The sequence below is a fragment of the Dasypus novemcinctus genome, chromosome 23, assembly GCF_030445035.2.
Source record: "Dasypus novemcinctus isolate mDasNov1 chromosome 23, mDasNov1.1.hap2, whole genome shotgun sequence".
NCBI classification, from domain to species: domain Eukaryota; kingdom Metazoa; phylum Chordata; class Mammalia; order Cingulata; family Dasypodidae; genus Dasypus; species Dasypus novemcinctus.
This window is the reverse complement of record NC_080695.1, coordinates 16,055,563-16,074,732: the sequence shown is the minus strand read 5'-3', so window position 1 is coordinate 16,074,732 and position 19,170 is coordinate 16,055,563. Positions and strand designations below refer to the sequence as shown.

Genomic DNA, 19,170 nt, shown 5'->3' with positions numbered 1-19,170 from the left:
ATTCATCCTCCCATTCATTCATTCATCCTTTTCTCCTCGTCCGTCCTTCATTCATTCAGAGCCCCCTCCCCCGCCCGCCTCGGCGGTTCATTCATTCATTCATTCATTCGTTTCTCCGGCGCTCGGGTAGCGCACGCCCCTCCAGCCGAGGGCTCCAGCGCGCAGGCGCAGGACTGGCGAGGCACTCTCCCTCCAATCGCTGGGTGCCCTCCAGCTTCTCGGCGCCCGCCCGCTTCCCCATGAATGAACACTGACGTCAATGGGGCGGGGCGTGCCCACGTGACCGCGAGCGCTCCCCTTTATAAAGCGGCGGCGGCGCGGGCGCTGTCCAGCGTGCTGAAGCCGGAGCGAGCGAGCCGCCCGGAGCCGCGCGGATCCCGCCGAGCCCGGCCCGCTGGACGCCAGACCTCGACCGTCGCTGGGACCCCATCCACCGCTCGGAGCCGAGCCGGACGCGACCCGACCTTCCCCTGTCCCCATCCCGCCCCGACCCTCCTCCACCTCCCGCGTCGTGACACCAGCTGGTAAATACTTCGCTGTTCGTCCCTCAAACCCTCGACAGCCGTGGGCGAGGGAGGGTTCTCTCTGCTCCTGGACCGGGGTGTTGGAAACACAGCGGGGAGCCCCCGGTAAGGGTCCCTGGTAAATGGGGGAGTTGCCGCTTTTCTCTTGCTGCTGAAGTCGCCCACGCACCATCCGGGGAGTCCTGTGGGAAGGGGGCAGAGATTTTTCTCCTCCTTATCCTTGCTGCTAAGTACGTGGGCGCTGGCAGTGAGATGGCTCAGGGAAGGGGGCGAGCTGGGGGAAAGCCAGGTTGGCGGGCGTTCCTTTTTCATTTACACGACTCCAGAGATCAGCACAACCTCTTCCTCCTTTGCTCCCAAATGTCCCTCTTCTGGGTAAGGTTGGGGGATCGGGGAAGCCCCGATTTCCTGATTAAAGGTGGGGGGACGGGAATGTAGAATTAGCGGGTGGCGAATTCTTACAGAAATCCCCTCTCTCTCTGGCTCCTTCTCTTTCACAGTCTCCTGGTCATGAAACCTCCCCAGTTGCCGGCTTCCGCCCTCTTCTGCTTCTTTCTGCTGATCAAGGGGCTCGGGGCAGCGCCCCCGGGGCACCCCGAGGCGCAGCCACCTCCCCTCGGCTCTGAGCATAAAGAGCGGGTGGCTGGGGACGCAGTGCCCGGGCTGAAGGATGGCAGCACCCCAGAGCTCCGAGCCGCTCGGAATTCCGAGCAGCAGGACCAGGGAGAGCTTTTCCAGGGCGTGGATCCCCGGGCGCTGGCCGCGGTGCTGCTGCAGGCTCTCGACCGCCCGGCCTCGCCCCCCGCGCTGGGCGGCTCCCCGCAGGGGCCGGCGGAAGAAGCAGCAGAAGCTCTGCTGACCGAGACCGTGCGCAGCCAGACCCACAGCCTCCCGGCGCCAGAGACTCAGGCGTCCGCGGCCCCGTCTCGCCCCCAGACTCAGGAGGAGAGTGGTCCTGAGGCGGGCAACCCCTCGGAGGAGCTCGAGGCACTAGCGTCCCTGCTCCAGGAACTGCGAGATTTCAGTCCGAGCAGCGGCAAGCGCCAGCAAGAGACCGCGGCAGCCGAGACGGAAACCCGAACGCACACGCTGACCCGAGTCAACCTGGAGAGCCCGGGGCCGGAGCGCGTGTGGCGTGCTTCCTGGGGGGAGTTCCAGGCGCGCGTCCCCGAACGCGCGCCCCTGCCGCCCCCGGCCCCCCAGCACTTCCAGGCGCGAATGCCCGAGAGCGGGCTCCTTCCAGAACCCCACCAATTCGGGGAAGGAGTGCCCTCCCCCAAGACACACCTGGGCGAGGCGCTGGCCCCCCTGGCCAAGGCGCACCAAGGCCTGGGAGCCGCCTTCCCCCAGGCGCGCCGGCCGGCCGGCTCCCTCCTGGGCGGCTCCGAGGCGGGCGAGCGCCTCTTCCAGCAGGGGCTGGCGCAGGTGGAGGCCGGGCGGCGCCAGGCGGAGGCGACGCGGCAGGCGGCCGCGCAGGAGGAGCGCCTGGCCGACCTCGCCTCCGACCTGCTGCTCCAGTATCTGCTGCAGGGCGGGGTCCGGCAGCACGGCTTGGGGGGCCGGGGGCTGCAGGAGGCGGAGGAGGAGGGCGAGCGGGAGCGCGAGGCCGGGGAGGCGGAGCAGGAGCGCCGCGGCGGGGAGGAGCGGGAGGAGGAAGAGGATGAGGAGGCGGCGGAGGCGGAGGCGGAGGCGGAGGAGGCGGAGAGGGCGCGGCAGAACGCGCTCCTCTTCGCCGAGGAGGAAGACGGGGAAGCCGGGGCCGAGGACAAGCGCTCCCAGGAGGAGACGCCGGGCTACCGGCGGACGGAGGCGGAGGGGGCCCGGGAGGGGGCGGAGGAGGAGGAGGACGACGACGAGATGGACCCGCAGACCATCGACAGCCTCATCGAGCTGTCCACCAAGCTACACCTGCCCGCCGACGACGTGGTCAGCATCATCGAGGAGGTGGAGGAGAAGCGGAAGCGGAAGAAGAACGCCCCTCCCGAGCCGGTGCCCGCCCCCCGCGCCGCCCCCACCCACGTCCGCTCCCCGCAGCCCCCGCCCCCCGCCCCCGCCCCCGCCCGGGAAGAGCTGCCGGACTGGAACGAGGTGCTCCCGCCCTGGGATCGGGAGGACGACGAGCTGTTTCCCCCCGGGCCCTACCACCCCTTTCCCAACTACATCCGGCCGCGGACCCTGCCGCCGCCCGCCGCCGCGCGCCGCCGCCACTACCACCACGCCCTGTCGCCGCCGCGCTACTCTCCCGGCCGGGAGGCCCAGGCGCGGCGCGCCCAGGAGGCGGCGGAGGCGGAGGAGCGCCGGCTGCAGGAGCAGGAGGAGCTGGAGAATTACATCGAGCACGTGCTGCTCCGGCGCCCGTGACCCGCCCCCGCGCGCCGCCCCCCTCCGTGTCGCTCCCCTCCGCCCCCGAGGTTTGCATGCGCCCTGTCCCCACCACCCTCCTTCGTCTGTGGGCCGAGTCCCGTCGGACCTCTTCTGGGTCCGAAGCCCAAACTCCGGGAACTCAGTCGTGGTGACCCGAGGCCAGTCCAGGCGAGCGGGTCAGTGCGAAGTCCCTCCCTCTGCGGGGCCTGGTCCCCGATTCATTCCTCTAGGGACTAAACCGGAAAAAGCAGTTCCAGTTAGATGTGTTAAGTGTCTGTCTCCCTCCCTTGGGGACCCCCGCCCTCTCCAGATCGCTGTGAATTTCTCCCTTCTTTTCCTTCTCGATTGTATATACCCCTCACGGAGGAAATAGTTTTGCTAAGAAATAAAAGTGACTATTTTATTAGGACTTTGTTCTCGGTTATTCACCCGACCCCTTGGGCCTGCCTGGCCCGTTGGAAGGGGCGGTGAGGGCAGTGCCAGGACCAACACCCATCTCCTACCCCAAAGAGAAGCAAGAGTTGAGGGGTGAAAACATTTTATAGCGTGTTATTGGGTGTAGAATAAAGCTCACATGCACTCTGACACCCTAAGTTCCACTTCCAGCTTTGGGGGGTGGGGGGAAAGGATGGGGCTTCAATGGTGCTGTGTCCTCAGGTCTTGGCCAGGAGCTGTGTGGACGGCGAGGCTGCCTCAGGGCCAACAGTGGGCCGCCTCATCCCATGAACCCAGGGTCCCAGGCTCTGGCCTGGGTGGCTTCCCCCCAGCCCGTTCCTCCTCACTTCACCTTCACTGATTCCTAAACTCCTGGCCCTGCGTGCTTCACAAGAACCATGGAGAGGAGGAGCTGGAGGCCACAAAAACACCCTGCTTAGCCCTTCCTCAACCATTCCCTAAGCACCCTTGAACTCACAATCCTCTCCCCCAAGGAAAACTAAACCCACAAGACAAACCTTCCACAACGAAAACGAGAAGCATGGACCGCTTCATCGCGAGCTGCTCTTTCCTTTGTGAAGGCAGCTCCCGGGGCTGGACAGCGTGGTCGAGAGGCACTAGGCCTCCGTTCCTGCTTGGGCGAGGGTTGCCCCATAAAATACAGGACACTCGGTCCAACCTGAATTTCAGATAAACGGTGAATACGTTTTTGGTGTTAAGTGGGTTCCAAATATTGCACACAATACCCATACACTAAAAAATTATTCGTTGTGTTGCCTGAGATGATTACATTAACCTGGTTGTCTTTTATTTATTTTTTGAACAAAATCTAGCGAGCCTAGTTTGGGGGAAGAAGTGAATTGCAGTGCTCCCTCCCTCCTGCCTGGTGCCAGCAGTCCCGCTTTCCTCCACAGAGTCCCAGGAAGGCCAAGTTCAGAAACGCTTGTCCTTTTATTTCAGAGTTAAGGAAATGAAGTCAGATACTCCCCCACCCCGCCCCCTTAGCTCCCGCCTCACCCAGAATGAGGAGTGAGGGACAGGGCCCCGTCTCCCTTAAAGCCCTCCCAAGCCTCAAGGTGACATGGTTAGAAAAAAAAGTCAACTCTGTGCTCCCCCCTGGCCCTGGCCCTGGACCTGCTGCAGCCGAGGAGGACGGGGCAGGCGAGGGAGACGGCCTTCCCTCTCACCACACAGAAGTCCCCTCTCCCAGGCACAGAAGCTGCACCAGCAGGCTGGCTGGCGGGAGCGGGTGGAGGTAGGTCATGGGGGCAAGGGATAGAGAAGAGCCCTGAAAACCGGTTCCCTTTAACCTGACATATTTATATATTTACAGTCCTAAGGGAGAGGAAGTCTGGGGTGACATCAGTTCTTCGAAGGCAGGGAATGAAAGCCAAATAGCACCCCCATCTTGGTCACACTTTCCTACCTCCTGGCTCCTTCAACTTTCAGCGGGAAAAGGGAAAACAGGAGGTAGGGGCTGGAGGAAGGGGAGGATGAAGGGTCCTGAGCCCACAGCTCACTCCAAAAGAAGGTGAAGCAGCACAGGGAGCCGCTGGTCCCGCCAAGAAAAGGGCCCTTGGAGAGGCGTGGGAGAAGCAGCCACTCACGCCCCACCTCTGCACCAGCTCCCACATCTCCACGCGGCCCAGGCCGGGGGCTAGGCCAGACCCATCTCCTCCAGCACGCTGCGCGGCGACTCATCCTCCTAAGGCCAAGACACACAGAGGGTGACGCAGACAGCAGGAGAAGCAGGCAGGCAACAAAAGGAGGGGGAGGCCAGAGGACAGCAGTCAGGAGGGAGGGCGAGGCGGAAAGCAGAGACACGGGGTAGGGGAGAGAGAAGCCAACGTGAGCCCAAGGCCCGAACCGCAGGGAGCCCTTCAGGGAGCTCACCCGCCTCCCAGGTCCACCCCCCAGAACCAAGTGTGGCAGGGTGGGTTCCGGGGTCAGTCCATCACCTCCCAGAGACCCCAAAGCCAGGAGCTTAGTGAGCAGGGGGCTCAGCCTCAGTACCTGTGGGGAAAGGGGGCAAAGCTGGGGCTGGGGGTAAGAAACTACTTTCTGGGGACCGGGGCTGGCAGATGACTGGGTCCTCTCATGTTCTGGAGGTGGTGGGAGTAAGAGGTTGGCTTCAGACCCCCAAGGGAAGGTGAACCAGACCACAGAGGGATGAGTCTTTAGGGCCTGGGTAGGGCACCGGAAGCAGGAGGGCGTGTGCCTGCATGTACACGTGTTGTCTGAGGGGAAGGGGACCAAGAGGTGGCAAGTCCAGCTCTGCCCTTCCTCCTATTGCAGAGATGAGCCCCCGCCCCCATTTCTCCCCCTCCTCAGAGCCAGCTCAGGCCAGCTTGCTTGTCACTGCAGATTCCGGTGACTCATCTCCCTGCACCAAGTCTCAGCAGTGGCACAGGAGAGAGGGGGCAGGCAGTAATGGGGTGAGGGCGGGGGCACCAGAGAGCGGGGAAAACCAGCAGCCGGGGACCCTTGGCCCTGGTCCCCAAATCCCTATAGTCTTTTGCTCTTGAGAAGCAATGGCTTTTGAGCATGTGTTTAAAAAAAATGGGGATGAACCCAAGAAGAAAAGAGCCCTCCACCATGTGTCCCCGTCTCCATTCTCTGAGCAAACCCTGATGTCCAGAGAAGCCTGGGCCAAAGGGAGATCGGGCCTGGATGAGACACCTGGGTCTTGGGAAGAGAGAGCTTGGAATGAGGGGAGGATGGGCACAGGTGGGCCATCACTGCTCTGCGCAGTCAGCGCTTGAGGGCTGGGCGCCGTGGGGGCCAGACGCCACAGGGAGGGTGGCCACAGGGGCGGTGGGCAGGGGCCAGCGGTCGTCGGCGGGCAGGGTGCCCAGGGGAGGGCGGGCACCCTCCACCCCCGCACTCTTCCTCCTCCTCACTGTCCCTGGCCCCTACCTCCTGCAGCAGGTCAGCCTGCTCGATGGCCTTCAGCACGCTCTTCTTGGAGGTGTCCTGGACGTCCCCTCCCATCAAAAACTCATCCAAGATGAAGTAGGCCTTCTCGAAGTTGAAGATGATGTCCAGCTCGCACACCTGGGGAGGGGGCGAGAAGGCAGCGCTGAGAATGGAGGTACGTTCCAGCCCAAGCCCCACCCCAGCTCCCACTTCTTGTCTCATAGTTGCTCTTCTGCGCGGCCACATCTGGGGTTCGTTTCCTGCTCTTGCCTCTTTCTCCACGATCATGAAGTAGTAGTTGCCCCAGTCTCCTCGTCTGTGGTTCCTGCTGCTTCCCCTCCAATCTGTGCCATCGGCCCACCCAAGACTGGGCTAGCCTCCTTCCCTGAGCACTGTGGGGCAAGGAAAGCCAAGCTTCTGGGCAATGGGTAGAAGACTTGCATTCCGAGTGGGACTCTGCCACTGAACAGTACAGGACAGTACGCGACACTCAATGCCTCTGGGCCTCAGTTTTCTCATTTGAAAATGGAGATAGTGCCACCTGCTCATGAGGAACAATCCAGAGGATGCCATGGGCATACTCTGTGGATTGTTGAATGGGGTACACATTTTGGAGTTATTATTACTCGCCATCCAAGAGCTGAGATGTCTGCCAAGCTGGGGATAGACCCCACAACAGGTATCTCTGGGGGTGGGACCCAGGGACCCGTATTTCTAGAAAGCTCCCCAGGAGATTCCAATGTGTAGCCAAAGTCAGGAAACACTGATACAATCTGAATGTGGCCTCCATCATTGTCCTGGGCTGAGCTGTGTGCTGAGATGAAATGGCAGGCTCTGGTCCACAAGCCCACTGTCCCAGAGCTGAATAAGGCGCGTGACTAATAGGCCAAAGGCTTAAAAAGAGAGGTTAATTACTGTTCTTGCTTGAGTCTTCCAGGGTAGAGGCTGGAGAGGGCCCCCAAGTTCGGGAGGAAGAGAAGATTTGCTGGGCATGGACACTGGGGTAGGTGGGGAGACTTACGCTGCCAAAATACTTGTCTAAGAGCTCCACATATCGGTGGATCAGCTCCAGCGTGATGAGCTCATTGTCTTGGCCCTCGATGGCACAGCAGAAGTAGAGGCTGGCGTATCTGGAGAGAGGAGTGAGTGAGGCAAAGCTGGGGGGCTTTGGGCCTGCTTGAGTGAGGCATAGTTCGGCAGCTGTTGGGCCTGCTGCCAGGCTCAAGTCTCCAGTTTTGCCTGCCCAGGGTCCAAGGGCCTCGAAAGCACAGGTAGGGTGGCCCCAGGGTATGCAAAACAGTAACTCCCAGGGCCTCTTGGCTCAACTCTTATCTCATACACAAGGCAAAGATAGGCTCTTTCCCTCTTGCCCTCTGACCAGTTCAGTTTGACTCAGCAAAACCCTGAGACAATTAATTCACCTGCTTAAAGGAGAAGGAACCAGAGAAGGTGTGTACAGATGTGTGTTGGGAAAAGTGGGGCGGGATCTAGGACTGTGGCCTGGGACTTTGAGGGAGATAAGCAATGGACCAGGCAGGACCTAAGCAGACAGAGGTATGTGCCTGAGGCGAGTGAGGCTTAAGTCAAACCAAGTGGGAAACAGGAATCTTCAAGGAGAGTCTGGGAAGGAAAGGCAGCATGAATTAGATCACTGCCTCCAGCCATCCTTACTTAGTCTTTAGCTCCCAGCTCTTCTAGACCTTAGGGGCCCGGGTTTTGTAGCCACCTCCCTCTTAACCCATTGCCGAACTCCCATCAGGCAAGATCTAGGTGGGGCTGCAAATAGGTGGTGTCACTCACCTCTTATAGACGACTTTGAGGTCTCTCCATTCTAGGAAACTGCACATCTTCGGTTTGCGGGCCAGGACCACCTGCATAAGCTCCCGAACCATCTTTTTGCGCTCTTTGTCAGACGTGGCCAGGTACCACTTTTGTAGCCGCAGCTTGCCCTGCCGGCTGAACAGCAGCATGAATCGCATCTGGGGGAGGAGGGGATAGAGTTGGGAGTTAGAAACTTTCTTTAAAAATCTATCCCCCTGGACAGTGAGTATAACTCAGTGGTTGAGTGCCTGCTTCACATGTATGAGGTCCCAGGTTCAATCCCCAATACCTTCAAAAAAAAATCTATCCCCTTATTGTTAACTCTGTATACCCAAACACCTGTCCCCAGCAACTGCCTTTCCCTTTGGGGGAGTCAGGACTTCCAAGAGTCTGTTGTTTGGGTTCAAATCCTGGCTGGACTAGTGTGTATGGCCTTGAGGAAATTACTTTGTATCTCTGGGTCTTAGTTTCCTTATCTGTAAGATGGAGATAAGTGAAGTATCAACCTCACAAAAAGCTGTCAGGAAGGAATAAGGAGCTGATGTATGCCTGTGGAAAGCACTATAACCTGTTAGGAATTATGATGTCCTGCTTCCTAGCTCTGTTCCTCCAAACTGAAGTAAAATGCCTAGCCAAGTGACAAGCAGCCCATGGCTGATACTAAAGAATCTCTTCAGTGCTCATCTCCATTCCCCATCTGAGTTCGAAGATTTTCTGCTATCCCAAGCACACTGTTCTCCAGTGCCAGTCCTATGCCCTGGAGAATCGGTCTCTACAGCAGCCCCTTGGTAGGTCCCCAAATTCTCTCCTCTTCTCTCCTCAGTGCTCCAGGAATTTGGCCCCTGATTTCCTTCTCTTAACTCTTCTTTCTTGAAGGGCCTCCTGCTTAGTGCCCATTCCTCAGACTGCAGGAGACCAACCTGCTTTTCAGCGGCTGAACTGGAACACAGGCACACAGGGTGGCCCCCCTGGGGAATGTGTGCCCAACAAGGAGCAAGTTCAAAGGTGCGGGAGCGGGGAGTCCAACCCTCCATTCCCCCGGCCCTCCAGCTTCCCCATTTCAGGGGGGTCCGGGCCACAACCCGGACTCAGCATCTTCTCCAGGGGGCTCTCCTCTCCTGGGTGTCTGGAACAGTACGATTTTAGTAGGCTAAAAATCATAATTCAAGGCCGGGGTTTTCGGTGGACGGGAAAGGGAAGTGGGGCTGGCTGGTATGGCGGGAGGGAGAGAAGGCGCCCGGGAGCCGTGAGCGTCTAAGATGGGGGTTGGGAAAGGAGTGTGAGCAGGAAGAGGAAGGCCTGGGCTCCAGAAAGAAAATGGGCTGGGGCGGGGGGGGGGGGGGGGGGGGGAAGCGAGGAGCGCCAGACCCGGGGATCCCGAAGCCTGGGTCCCTCAGAGCCAAATCTCCAGCCCACTTGGCTTCCGCACCTCACCCCGGCTTCTAGGTGTGCATGGCAATAAACCGAGGCAGGACGGTCCCTCCTCGGAACAGGAAACTATCCCCTCCCACACACCGCTCGGCCCCACGGGCCGCCTCTCCACCGTGGGATACACGGGGACAGAGGGTCTTGGTGCCGGGCGACCTCCACTCCTTCCCTCCACGAACAGACCCCCGCGCCCCTATACCTCAGGCGACCTCCCTGCGGCAGTTGCCGGGTCCCCCGGACCGAGACCTGGCCGCTCCTCCAGGCTCGGTCCGCTCCCGCCGTCCCCTCTTCAGCCCCCTCTCGCCCCACAAACGCGGCCCCCTCGTCGCCCCTTCTTTCTTTCTAATGCCATTTCCAGCTCTTCTTGCCGAGGCCGCCGAGGCCTCTAAGGACAAGAGGGAAGAAGGAGCGGCTCCTACCCAGGGCGGCCCCCAAGAACCCCCGCAGGTGCAGCCCACGCCCCTCTGTTCCCCCTCCCCTCCCTCCTCGCACAGCCTACCATCCTGCAGCCTCCGGCTCGGCGCGTCCCTCCTCGGCCACCGTAGGCGCCAGCTCCGTTCGCTTTTTTCTCCTTTCGGCTCTTTCCTGCCGTTGCCGCTGAAGCCCCGCCTCGTCCCGCCCCGCAGCGAGGCCGGCCGCGTGGCCTACTGCGCAGGCGCCAGCGCCGTGCTGCGCGCGGGCGGGGCTGGAGGCGGAGAAGCGGAAGCCCTGGCAACCCGGCCCTTGACTTCGGCTTTGAGGAGCTCTGCTGTCATGGCAACGAGGCAGTCGAGTGGGTTGGTTGGAGGATGGGGAAGGAGGACAATGAGCCCTCGAGCTGTGGAACCTTGGAGGGAAAAAGGCGGGAAAAGGGGTGAGCGGTGGATGGGACTACCGTTGGAATTTGTGAGAAAGCGAGGGGGACCCCTGGCAGGGGCGTGGGCAGTTAAGAGTGGCATTTGGAAGTTTAGAAGCAAGAGAGGAGGAAGACAAAAGGTAGTGGTGGGGCCCACCTGAAAAAAGTAGAGCGCTTAAAATAAATATCTTTTGAGAACCTGCTGGGTGCATCACTCTCTAAAATTAGGAGAAATGTGTAGGAAACGAGGGAGAAGAGAAAGAAGAAAAGGAGGAGATGATGTAAAAGAGATGTAAGGGAAGAGGGAGAAACAGAGGAAAATTCAGGCACAAGGGGGAGAAATAAGGAGACTCTTAAAAGTTTAGCATGTGCCCCAACTAAAGAGGGACAGATGTGACCCAGACCTAAATGTAAAGATGAGGAGGCTGGAAACCCTAAGAGGAGCTTTTTAGCTGAGGCTGTATGTGTGTGCGTGTGTCCGTGTAGTAAGCTAAAGCGGTATGGATAAGGATAAGAGAAAATCTTATATTTGTCATGCTGATAAATGAATTGACTATTTCTAGATAATGGCTAGCAACTGATGATACTATTATTTTTGAATGGCTCTGGAAGCACTTGCTAGTAAGATCTCTGCTGTCCCCAATTTATGTTCTTTTTTCTTGTTCTTCGTTATGGAGGTGAGATGCTCTGGGGGCAAATTCACCTTGCTGGAATCTTGTCTCTGAATTTTACTAGATGTATAGCTTCAGGCGAGTCATTTAACCTGTAACCTGGGGTTACAGCAATGCCTACCTTCCAAGGTTGTTCTAAGGATTAGAGATACAGTATAGAAAGTAACCGAAGGACAAATATTTTATGATCTCACTGATAGAAAGTAATTAGAATAAGCCTAGAGTTAGACTCTAGAATATAGGCTACTAGGGAACAGAGTAAGGGTATTTAAAACGTATATATGTGAAGGTATCTGACACGCTAATGATGGCTATTAGCATTATTTCCCTCTCCCACCCTCTTTCTTCTACTTTTTCTTCTTTATTTTTCATTTCCCCCTCTTCTCTGGTAATTCAGACGCAAGGATGAAATGAAATGGAGAGAAGTCAGAGAGGCACTTAAAATGGACCAAGCCACAGGAGTTGATAAGTCATCTAAGGAAAGAAGCAGGGAAAAAAATCCAAGATGAGCCCGGAAGGTTAGTGGTGTCTTTTGTATATAGGGAGAAGTATGGAAGAGGTGAGATTCTCCGCCATGGGTAGACGTGGAGTTTGTATTGCCCCATATAACCCATGCTGACACCTCCTCAGGCTTTCCCTCATTTGATTGAAAAGGAGTTTCCTGTGGTGGTTGGAGGGGTGACCCCGGCAGGCTCTGAAGCCCTCTTATCTCTATGAGTCTATGATCTGTGTCTCTCCCTCCTGTGGTGCTTTCTGCACACATTTTTTTTTTGCCCATTTGTTAAGTAGGTCATAGGCAATGATCTCTCTCTCTAAGTTTCTTCTTTACTGAGCAATCAGTATTTCATCAATCCTGTTCCTGTCAGTCCTGAACATTTGAACACTTTCTACAGCAGATGTTAGTCAGAATTCTTTTTCACCTCTCAGCCTCTAAATCTGCTTTCTTGTTTGGGAATCGTCACCTCATGAGTCTAGGGGGAGAGAGAATGACCTGCCATGGTAGCATTGGAAAATTTTAGCTATTCATGTTTGCAGCCTCCTTTGCAGCAGCAGCACAGGCATCTCTGCTGCCAGTCCGTGCACCCTCCCCCCAGACTTTGGTCCAGTAGGGGACGAGATGGGGGTGGGGTGATGGGAGGGAAGGGAAGACTGGCAGAGGGCCAGAGGTTCAGGTTCTTAGGCTGGCAGTGGAGGGGTGCCAATGGCAGGGTTTTGTGTCCAGTGAGGTGGTGGGGTGGAGGCACAGGTGTGATTTGGGGCATTGTTCCTGGGTGAGACCTCCAACCTGGGTCTCTGGCCCTCCTGATAATCCCTGAACTATGCAATTTCTGTTGCTTGTAACAGAGAACTCTGCCTGGTGAACTTCATTATCACGCCACATCGTCCATTGATTACATGTGACAGTATGACTTGCGTCTTCAACAAGATGGTAGACTCTTTGTGGGGTGCTTTTATATAAACCTTTTATTTTTTTTACAGGACCCAGTAGAGTGCTCATGGATTGGCTTCAGTTATGAGCTGATTCAATGATTGGCAACTCCAGATACTTACATCTTTCTTCCCATCCAAACTATGCTAAATTATCATTTCATGTTTAATCTTATGGATTTAAAACCTATTCCTCCTGCTAGATGATCTACTGTCTTTTTTTGCTTTCCCCATGCCTAGAACAGTGCCTCACATACCATAGGTGGATAATTGTTTATTGGATCCTTCATTTGGAAATTTCAGTGCCCCTCAGACCTTACTGGCCAAAATGAGTTCTCTCCTCCTTCCACTTCGCCCTGCCCGAAGCCATCCCATCTCTTAATTTCCCATTGTAGTCACTGTCACTGCCCTTTTCCTAGACACAGACTATTAACCTGGGACATGAAGGATAACATAAAGCCTTGGTCCATTTGAGGGGTGTGGATGAGATCGGCCTGAGCAGGCTGGGAGGGTGTGTGGAAGCGTAGGAGAGAAACTGGCTGGTGGCGGGAGGATGCAGGGGCCAGCTGGGAAACTCCCCTGGACACGCGGGGCTTCATTCTCCCGGGTGTCCCTTGGACCTGCCTTGCTCTTATTTTTCCTTTGTGATTTTTTTTACACCATTTTCTGGAATGCCTTGCTCTCTCCCTCTCCACTGACCACAATCCAATGTATTTACCCTTAAAAGTCTCAGTCATGCAGTCTTTCCTCGGATCCGCCTTCACGGTCTAGTCTAGACTCATGTGCGTTTCTACAACATTCCTTTCTATCATTTTTGCAGTGACTTGCATCCCTTCTGGGTTTGCTGGTGTCTTTTCCTTAAGTGCTGGGTAAGAAGGAACATTGCTTACTCTTGTTTTTTAATGCTGCACCGTACCCAGTAAAAGTCAGGCTTTTAAAGAAATACTTGTTAAAGGGACTTGAGTTCAAACTTGGCAAGATTTTTGGAAGAAGCCACAGTTGCCTTCCATTATGGGAGAACTTTCCGTTGGAGTCAAAGCGACATCTGGTGGCCAGGTGATAAAAAGACTAGTTTAGTGGCTGCTGTTGAGACCAATAGGCTAAGGTGTAGAAGCAGATCTGGGGTGGTGTCTGGCGGGTGAGTGAGTGCAGCACCTTGGGCCCTGCCTCTCAGCCCCTCTGTGAGCAGGGAGACCTGTGCTCACCAGTACCCTGGAGAATGGAACAACTTGGGAGCACAGAGGAGCTCATCTGCCTGGGCTTGTAAAGTATTAACAGCAGCAAGTCTAGCCTCTGTGCCTTTGTTTCTTCATCACTACAGAAGTATTTGCTACTATTTGTACAATGAAACCACCGTCTTCAGAAACCACCTAAAGATGTTTTGGAAAACAGATAGTCTCCTTGCAAGTTTCATTCTGATGAATATTTTTTTTCTAGAATATTTTTCCCTTTGAGGGATTTACAAAATTCATACTCATTGCCCATGAATGAGCAGGTAAGCAATTCTGCTGCAAAAGGGTTATAAGAAATCTGTAGCAGTGATGGCTGTAGGCAGAGCTTGTTTTTTATCCCGACTGAAATAGAGGAAGAGAAACTTAGAATGGCCAAGGAGGGGGTCTGGGCAAAAGTCAAACAGGGCTGGGCAGGCTTTACAGTGGGCCTGGGATTTTGTCAGCTTTGTAAATTTGCGTCATTTTCTTTGTCCTCATACTATCTGAGAAGAGCTTCCTGGAATAAACATCCTCTGTGGTGATGAGGCCTTTTGAAGAACTCTTTTCTTCTGAACCTTCTCAGCTGGAATGGGCCATTTTTAAACTGTATATTGCAGAATTAAGGCAAACTTGCTCTGCTTTTTGAAATGTCATGTGCAAACAAAAGCTCTTTAGGTTTCTAGCAAGTCTGTTAGAGGTGGGTAACTCCCCAGCAGCTACCCATGGGCTGGACTTGGTCATTTTTTCAGAACGTAAAGAACTGGACAGACCTATCTGGGTCCAGCATTCCTGAATTCTTGGAGCGTTGCCCAGCATGACCCCAGCCAGCCTCTCTGAGGCCTAGAGGGGGATCTGTGCAAGAGAGTGAGGCAGGAGGAGGATCCCCTTAGTGCCACCTGGATTATTGAGCACAAATCCTGGCACAGGACTACGTCTTGTGACCTGAACTAGGCCACATCCAGTTTTTGCGTCCCTGGTCTAAGGGGCGTTCGGGTGGGGCTGAGGTCTAATGGTCTTGATGACCTTTTCTTTTAGTTCCACAACCATATCATGGCACTACAAAGCATGCCAGTTGTGTAGTAGAAATAGGAAAGGAAAAAGGAAAAACTGATTGAGGTCAAGAGAGTATCTTTCACTAAGCCGAGAGGAGCTTTAGTGAGCCACCCCTTCCAGGTCTCCTTTCTCTGGGTCTTGCCCTGGTTCCCACTGACTTAAAAAGGAGAGAGGAAGACCCTTCCTTCCAGGCTTGAATAGACTTTGAGGCTCCCCATACTACATCAGCCTCATGGGAGAAGAGAAGCTTGAAGAAGGCAAATCTAAAGAGAAGACTCCTTTGGAGAAGGCACCAAGCAATTGCATATCCTTTAAACTTCTTAGCTCGTGATGTGGGAGACCTTCAAAAACGTTCCTGAGCTGACTCCTGAGAAGGAAATGGGAAGGGGAGAGGAGAGGAGTAAGAAGGCCAGAGGCTGGCATTTGTTGAATGATCAAGGAGTGGTTAGATAAATGAATAACCTTCCTGGATTTATTCTTAGAAACATTATGGTCAGAGTTTGCTCCAAGAAATTTCTAACAGCACTTCAGAAAAAAAGATAATGTGAAGCTTCTTCCAGTTCAAGATCCAAAATCTGGAAACGGACTTTGGCCCAGTGGTTAGGGCGTCCGTCTACCATATGGGAGGTCCGCGGTTCAAACCCCGGGCCTCCTTGACCCGTGTGGAGCTGGCCATGCGCAGCGCTGATGCGCGCAAGGAGTGCCCTGCCACGCAAGGGTGTCCCCCGCGTGAGAGCCCCACGCGCAAGGAGTGCGCCCGTGAGGAAAGCCGCCCAGCGTGAAAAGAAAGAGCAGCCTGCCCAGGAATGGCGCCGCCCACACTTCCCATGCCGCCGACGACAACAGAAGCGGACAAAGAAACAAGACGCAGCAAATAGACACCAAGAACAGACAACCAGGGGGAGGGGGGGAAATTAAATAAATAAATAAATCTTTAAAAAATAAAAAAAAAAGATCCAAAATCTATCTTTATTCATGGCAGTGGATTTATTTAGGAAAGTTGTGGAGGTTTATCTGGGCTTGAGAAGAGGTAAGATTCTAGCCAGGTGTCTTAGTTTGCCAGAGCTGCTATGACAAATACCACTCAATGAGTTGGTGTAAACAATAAGCATTTATTGTCTCACCGTGTTGAAGGCTAGAAGTCCAAAATCAAAGTGTCCCAAGGTCATGCTGTCACCCCAGACTCAGCACCATTCTGGCATTGGCAGATTTTCATCATATGCCAATCTCTCTTTCCTCTGTGGCTTTTTCAGGCTTTTTCCTCCTTCTGACAGAGTGTATCTGACTTCCCTCTCTTTTATAAGGCTTCCAGTCATGCAGACTAAGGCCCATCCTGATTCAATTAGACCTCATCCAAAATAGGATCTTTGAAGATTTCATTCACACATGAGACCACACCTTGTAATAACAGCCTCTTCAAAGGGCCTATTACAAATGGGTTCATCCCCACAGGAATGCAGATAAGTGTTTTGTAGGGTACATAATCCAGTCCCCAACACCAGGTAAAATGATCACATTTGAAAACGTTAGTATTATCAGAATCACAGAATTTCAGGATTCGCCATTTCTTAAGAGACTATCCTATGGATACATAGGTACATGTGCACTGGGGAAACTGTATAAGGGTGTCTGCCTCAGCACTATTGGTAACAACAACAATATCAAAAGCCCTGACACACCAAAATGTCCATCAATAATAATTAAGGACTTATATCGCAGCTATATACGTGACTGGTAAAAAGAATCAGGGAAGGACATATCATTTGGTGAAAAAAGCAAGCGGCAGAATCGTAGAGTATGTAGTATGATCTTCTCTGCGTGAAAGAAAAGAATATCGCGCCTGCCCCCCCAGGTGGCTCCCTTGTCTATTCGCTCAGTGTCTTTGCTTGTTATTTGTGTGTGTTGTTTGTTTGTTTTTTTCCCCTTGTTGTCTGCTCGTCTGTTTTTCTTTAGGGGCCACCAAGAACTGAACCTGGGACTTCCTGTGTGGGAGGTGGGTGTTAACTGCCTGAGCCTCATTCACTCTCTGCTTATTTGTTTTTGCTTATTGTCTGCTTGTTGTTTGTTTGTCTTCTTTAGGAGGCGCCAGGAACTGAACCCAGGACTTCCCATGTGGGAGATGGGCACTCAACTGCATGAGCCACATCTGCTCCCAATGGCCCATTGATTTTGACAAAGATGCCAAGTCCACTCAATGGGGAAAGTATCGTCTCTTCAACAAATGGTGCTGGGAAAACTGTATATCCATATGCAAAAGAATGAAGGTGGACCCCTACAGCATATTCAAAAATTAACTCAGAATGGATCAAGGACCTAAATATAAGAACCAAAAATTATAAAACCAGAAGAAAACATAGGGAAGCGTTTTCAGGACCTTGTGTTAGGCAATGGTTTCTTAGACATCTTTATTTAGTTCATTCTTGTTTGTATTTTAAATTCCTTACATTAAGTTCCTATCATGTGCTTTGATTAGACAAGATCATAATCTTTTGTGGGAGACAGTCTATGGAAATAAATTTCATTGTGTATTATGGGTTGAAAGCATCTTATACTAAAGCAATATAAATACTAAAGATTTACATCAAATCACCAGAATCCACAAGTAGGCTCTTTTATTTATTTATTTATGTTTAAAAGATTATTTATTTATTTTTCTCCCCATCCTCCCCCACCCCGGTTGTCTGTTCTCTGTGTCTATTTGCTGTGTCTTCTTTGTCCGCTTCTGTTGTTGTCAGCGGCACGGGAATCTGTGTTTCTTTTGCTTGCGTCATCTTGTTGTATCAGCTCTCCGTGTGGGTGGCGCCATTTTTAGGCAGGCTGCACTTTGTTTCGCGCTGGGCGGCTCTCCTTATGGGGCGCACTCCTTGCACGTGGGGTTCCCATTCGCGAGGGACCCCACTGCATGGCACGGCACTCCTTGCGTGCATCAGCACTGCGCATGGGCCAGCTCCACACAGGTCCAGGAGGCCCGGGGTTTGAACCGCGGACCTCCCATGTGGTAGGCGGACGCCCTAACCACTGGGCCGAGTCCGCCGCCAACAAGTAGGTTCTTTTAAATCACAAAGAAAGAGGGTACACATTTTGATTTTTTTTTCACATAAAATTTCTTCCACTGATATCCTTTTCTTTGCTCAAACACAATATATTCCCTAAACATTCACTTAAATTCCAAAAGGGATAAACACAATTCCTTGAAGTCATGCCCAATACCACCATTCCATCTCCCTATATAAACATGAAAAAATTAGACAAATCTGGCTTTTGGACTTATCTTCAGAATGAACAGTAGTCATCCTCAAAGTGGCAGTGCAAGAAAGAAGCCCACTTGCTTCCTTCTCTGTACAAGACTGCTTCCCAGGCAGATCAGCTTCACTGAAGAGAAACATGCTGCAGCCAGGAATGTGCTCCACACACCAGAGGCATGAGCAACCAAAGAAAAAAATAAATGGGACTTTACCAAAATTAAAAACTTTTGTACATCATGGAAGTAAAATATTTCACTTCGTAGTAAAAGTAAAAAGACAACCTTCACAGTTGGAGAAAATATTTGGGAACCACATATCCACAAGAGTTAAATATCCAGAATATATAAAGAACTTCTACAACTCAACAACAAAAAGAAAAGCAACCCAATTAAAAATTGGACAAAAGATTGAATAGACATTTCTCCAAAAAACACATGAACAGCACATGATGTCATTAGACATCAGGGAAACACAAATCAAAATTCTGAGATACCATTTCATATCCACTAGGATGATTACTGTTTTAAAAATAAGCATTGGAGAAGATGTGGAGAAATAGGAACACTTGTTCATTGTCAGTGGGGGTATAAAATGGTACAGCCACTGTGGAAAACAGTTTGGCAGTTGGTCAGAAATTTAAGTATAGAATTATCGTATGACCTGGCAATTCTACTTCTAGGTACATTACCCGAAAGAACTGAAAGCAGGGATTTGAACAGGTATTTACACACCAGTGTTTCTAGTGGAATTATTCAGTGTTGCAAAGATGGAAGCAATCCTTGTGTCCATCAACAGGTGAATGGATAAAGAATGGGTTATACATACAATGGAATATTATTCAGCCGTAAAAAAGGAATGAAGATCTAATATATGTGACATCTTGGATGAATTTGGAAGACATCATGTTGAGTGAAATAAGTCAGACACAAAAGGACAAATGTGTGATCTCATGGATATGAAATAATTAGAATAAACAAATCCTTAGAGTCAGAACAAGAATACAGGTTACCAGGAGTCAGGTTAGGGGTAGTGAAGGGGAGTTAATACTTAATTAGTATGGATTTCTGTATGGGGTGATGGGGAAGTTTTGGTAATTGATGGTGATGATGGTAGCACAACATTGTGAATATAATTAACACCATGGATGACATATTTGAACATGGTTAAAAGGAACATTTTAGGTTGTATATGTGTTACTAGAGTAAAAATTTTAAAAACAACCATAAGACTGTATGACAC

The 19,170-nt window shown here is 52.9% G+C and overlaps 2 protein-coding genes and 1 long non-coding RNA gene across 4 annotated transcripts; 2 read left to right on the top strand and 1 right to left on the bottom strand.

Moving 5' to 3' along the window:
- Positions 1-344: 344 nt before the first annotated feature.
- Positions 345-3,291, top strand: VGF (VGF nerve growth factor inducible). Its single transcript, XM_058285894.1, has 2 exons — positions 345-524; positions 1,025-3,291. The coding sequence occupies exon 2, from the start codon at positions 1,035-1,037 to the stop codon at positions 2,883-2,885; it is 1,851 nt and encodes a 616-aa protein (XP_058141877.1). The 5' UTR covers positions 345-524; positions 1,025-1,034; the 3' UTR covers positions 2,886-3,291.
- Positions 3,292-4,105: 814 nt separating this feature from the next.
- On the bottom strand, positions 4,106-10,110 carry AP1S1 (adaptor related protein complex 1 subunit sigma 1). The gene is made up of 5 exons (XM_058285895.2): positions 9,988-10,110; positions 8,040-8,218; positions 7,261-7,369; positions 6,240-6,377; positions 4,106-5,028 (listed from the first exon to the last, which is right to left on the bottom strand). Exons 1-5 carry the CDS (start codon positions 9,988-9,990, stop codon positions 4,981-4,983), a joined length of 477 nt encoding a protein of 158 aa, XP_058141878.1. The 5' UTR covers positions 9,991-10,110; the 3' UTR covers positions 4,106-4,980.
- Positions 10,111-10,116: 6 nt separating this feature from the next.
- LOC131275478 (uncharacterized) lies at positions 10,117-17,275 on the top strand. Of its 2 annotated transcripts, none has more exons than XR_009182934.2 (3): positions 10,117-10,341; positions 11,392-11,512; positions 16,766-17,275. It is a non-coding gene; the product is annotated as an uncharacterized lncRNA (long non-coding RNA). The 2 variants fall into 2 exon arrangements; XR_011647178.1 differs by lacking the exon at positions 16,766-17,275 and adding an exon at positions 12,474-12,699.
- The last annotated feature ends 1,895 nt before the right edge of the window (positions 17,276-19,170 follow it).

Bases quoted from the DNA above. Each gene is read 5' to 3' on its own strand.
- AP1S1 (XM_058285895.2), bottom strand. The intron at 7,370-8,039 runs GTGAGTGACACC...TCCTCTCTCCAG, and splicing joins CTCAAAGTCGTCTATAAGAG to ATACGCCAGCCTCTACTTCT. The intron at 6,378-7,260 runs GTAAGTCTCCCC...CCCCCTCCCCAG, and splicing joins TAGACAAGTATTTTGGCAGC to GTGTGCGAGCTGGACATCAT.
- VGF (XM_058285894.1), top strand. From the start codon at position 1,035: ATGAAACCTCCCCAGTTGCCGGCTTCCGCCCTCTTCTGCTTCTTTCTG.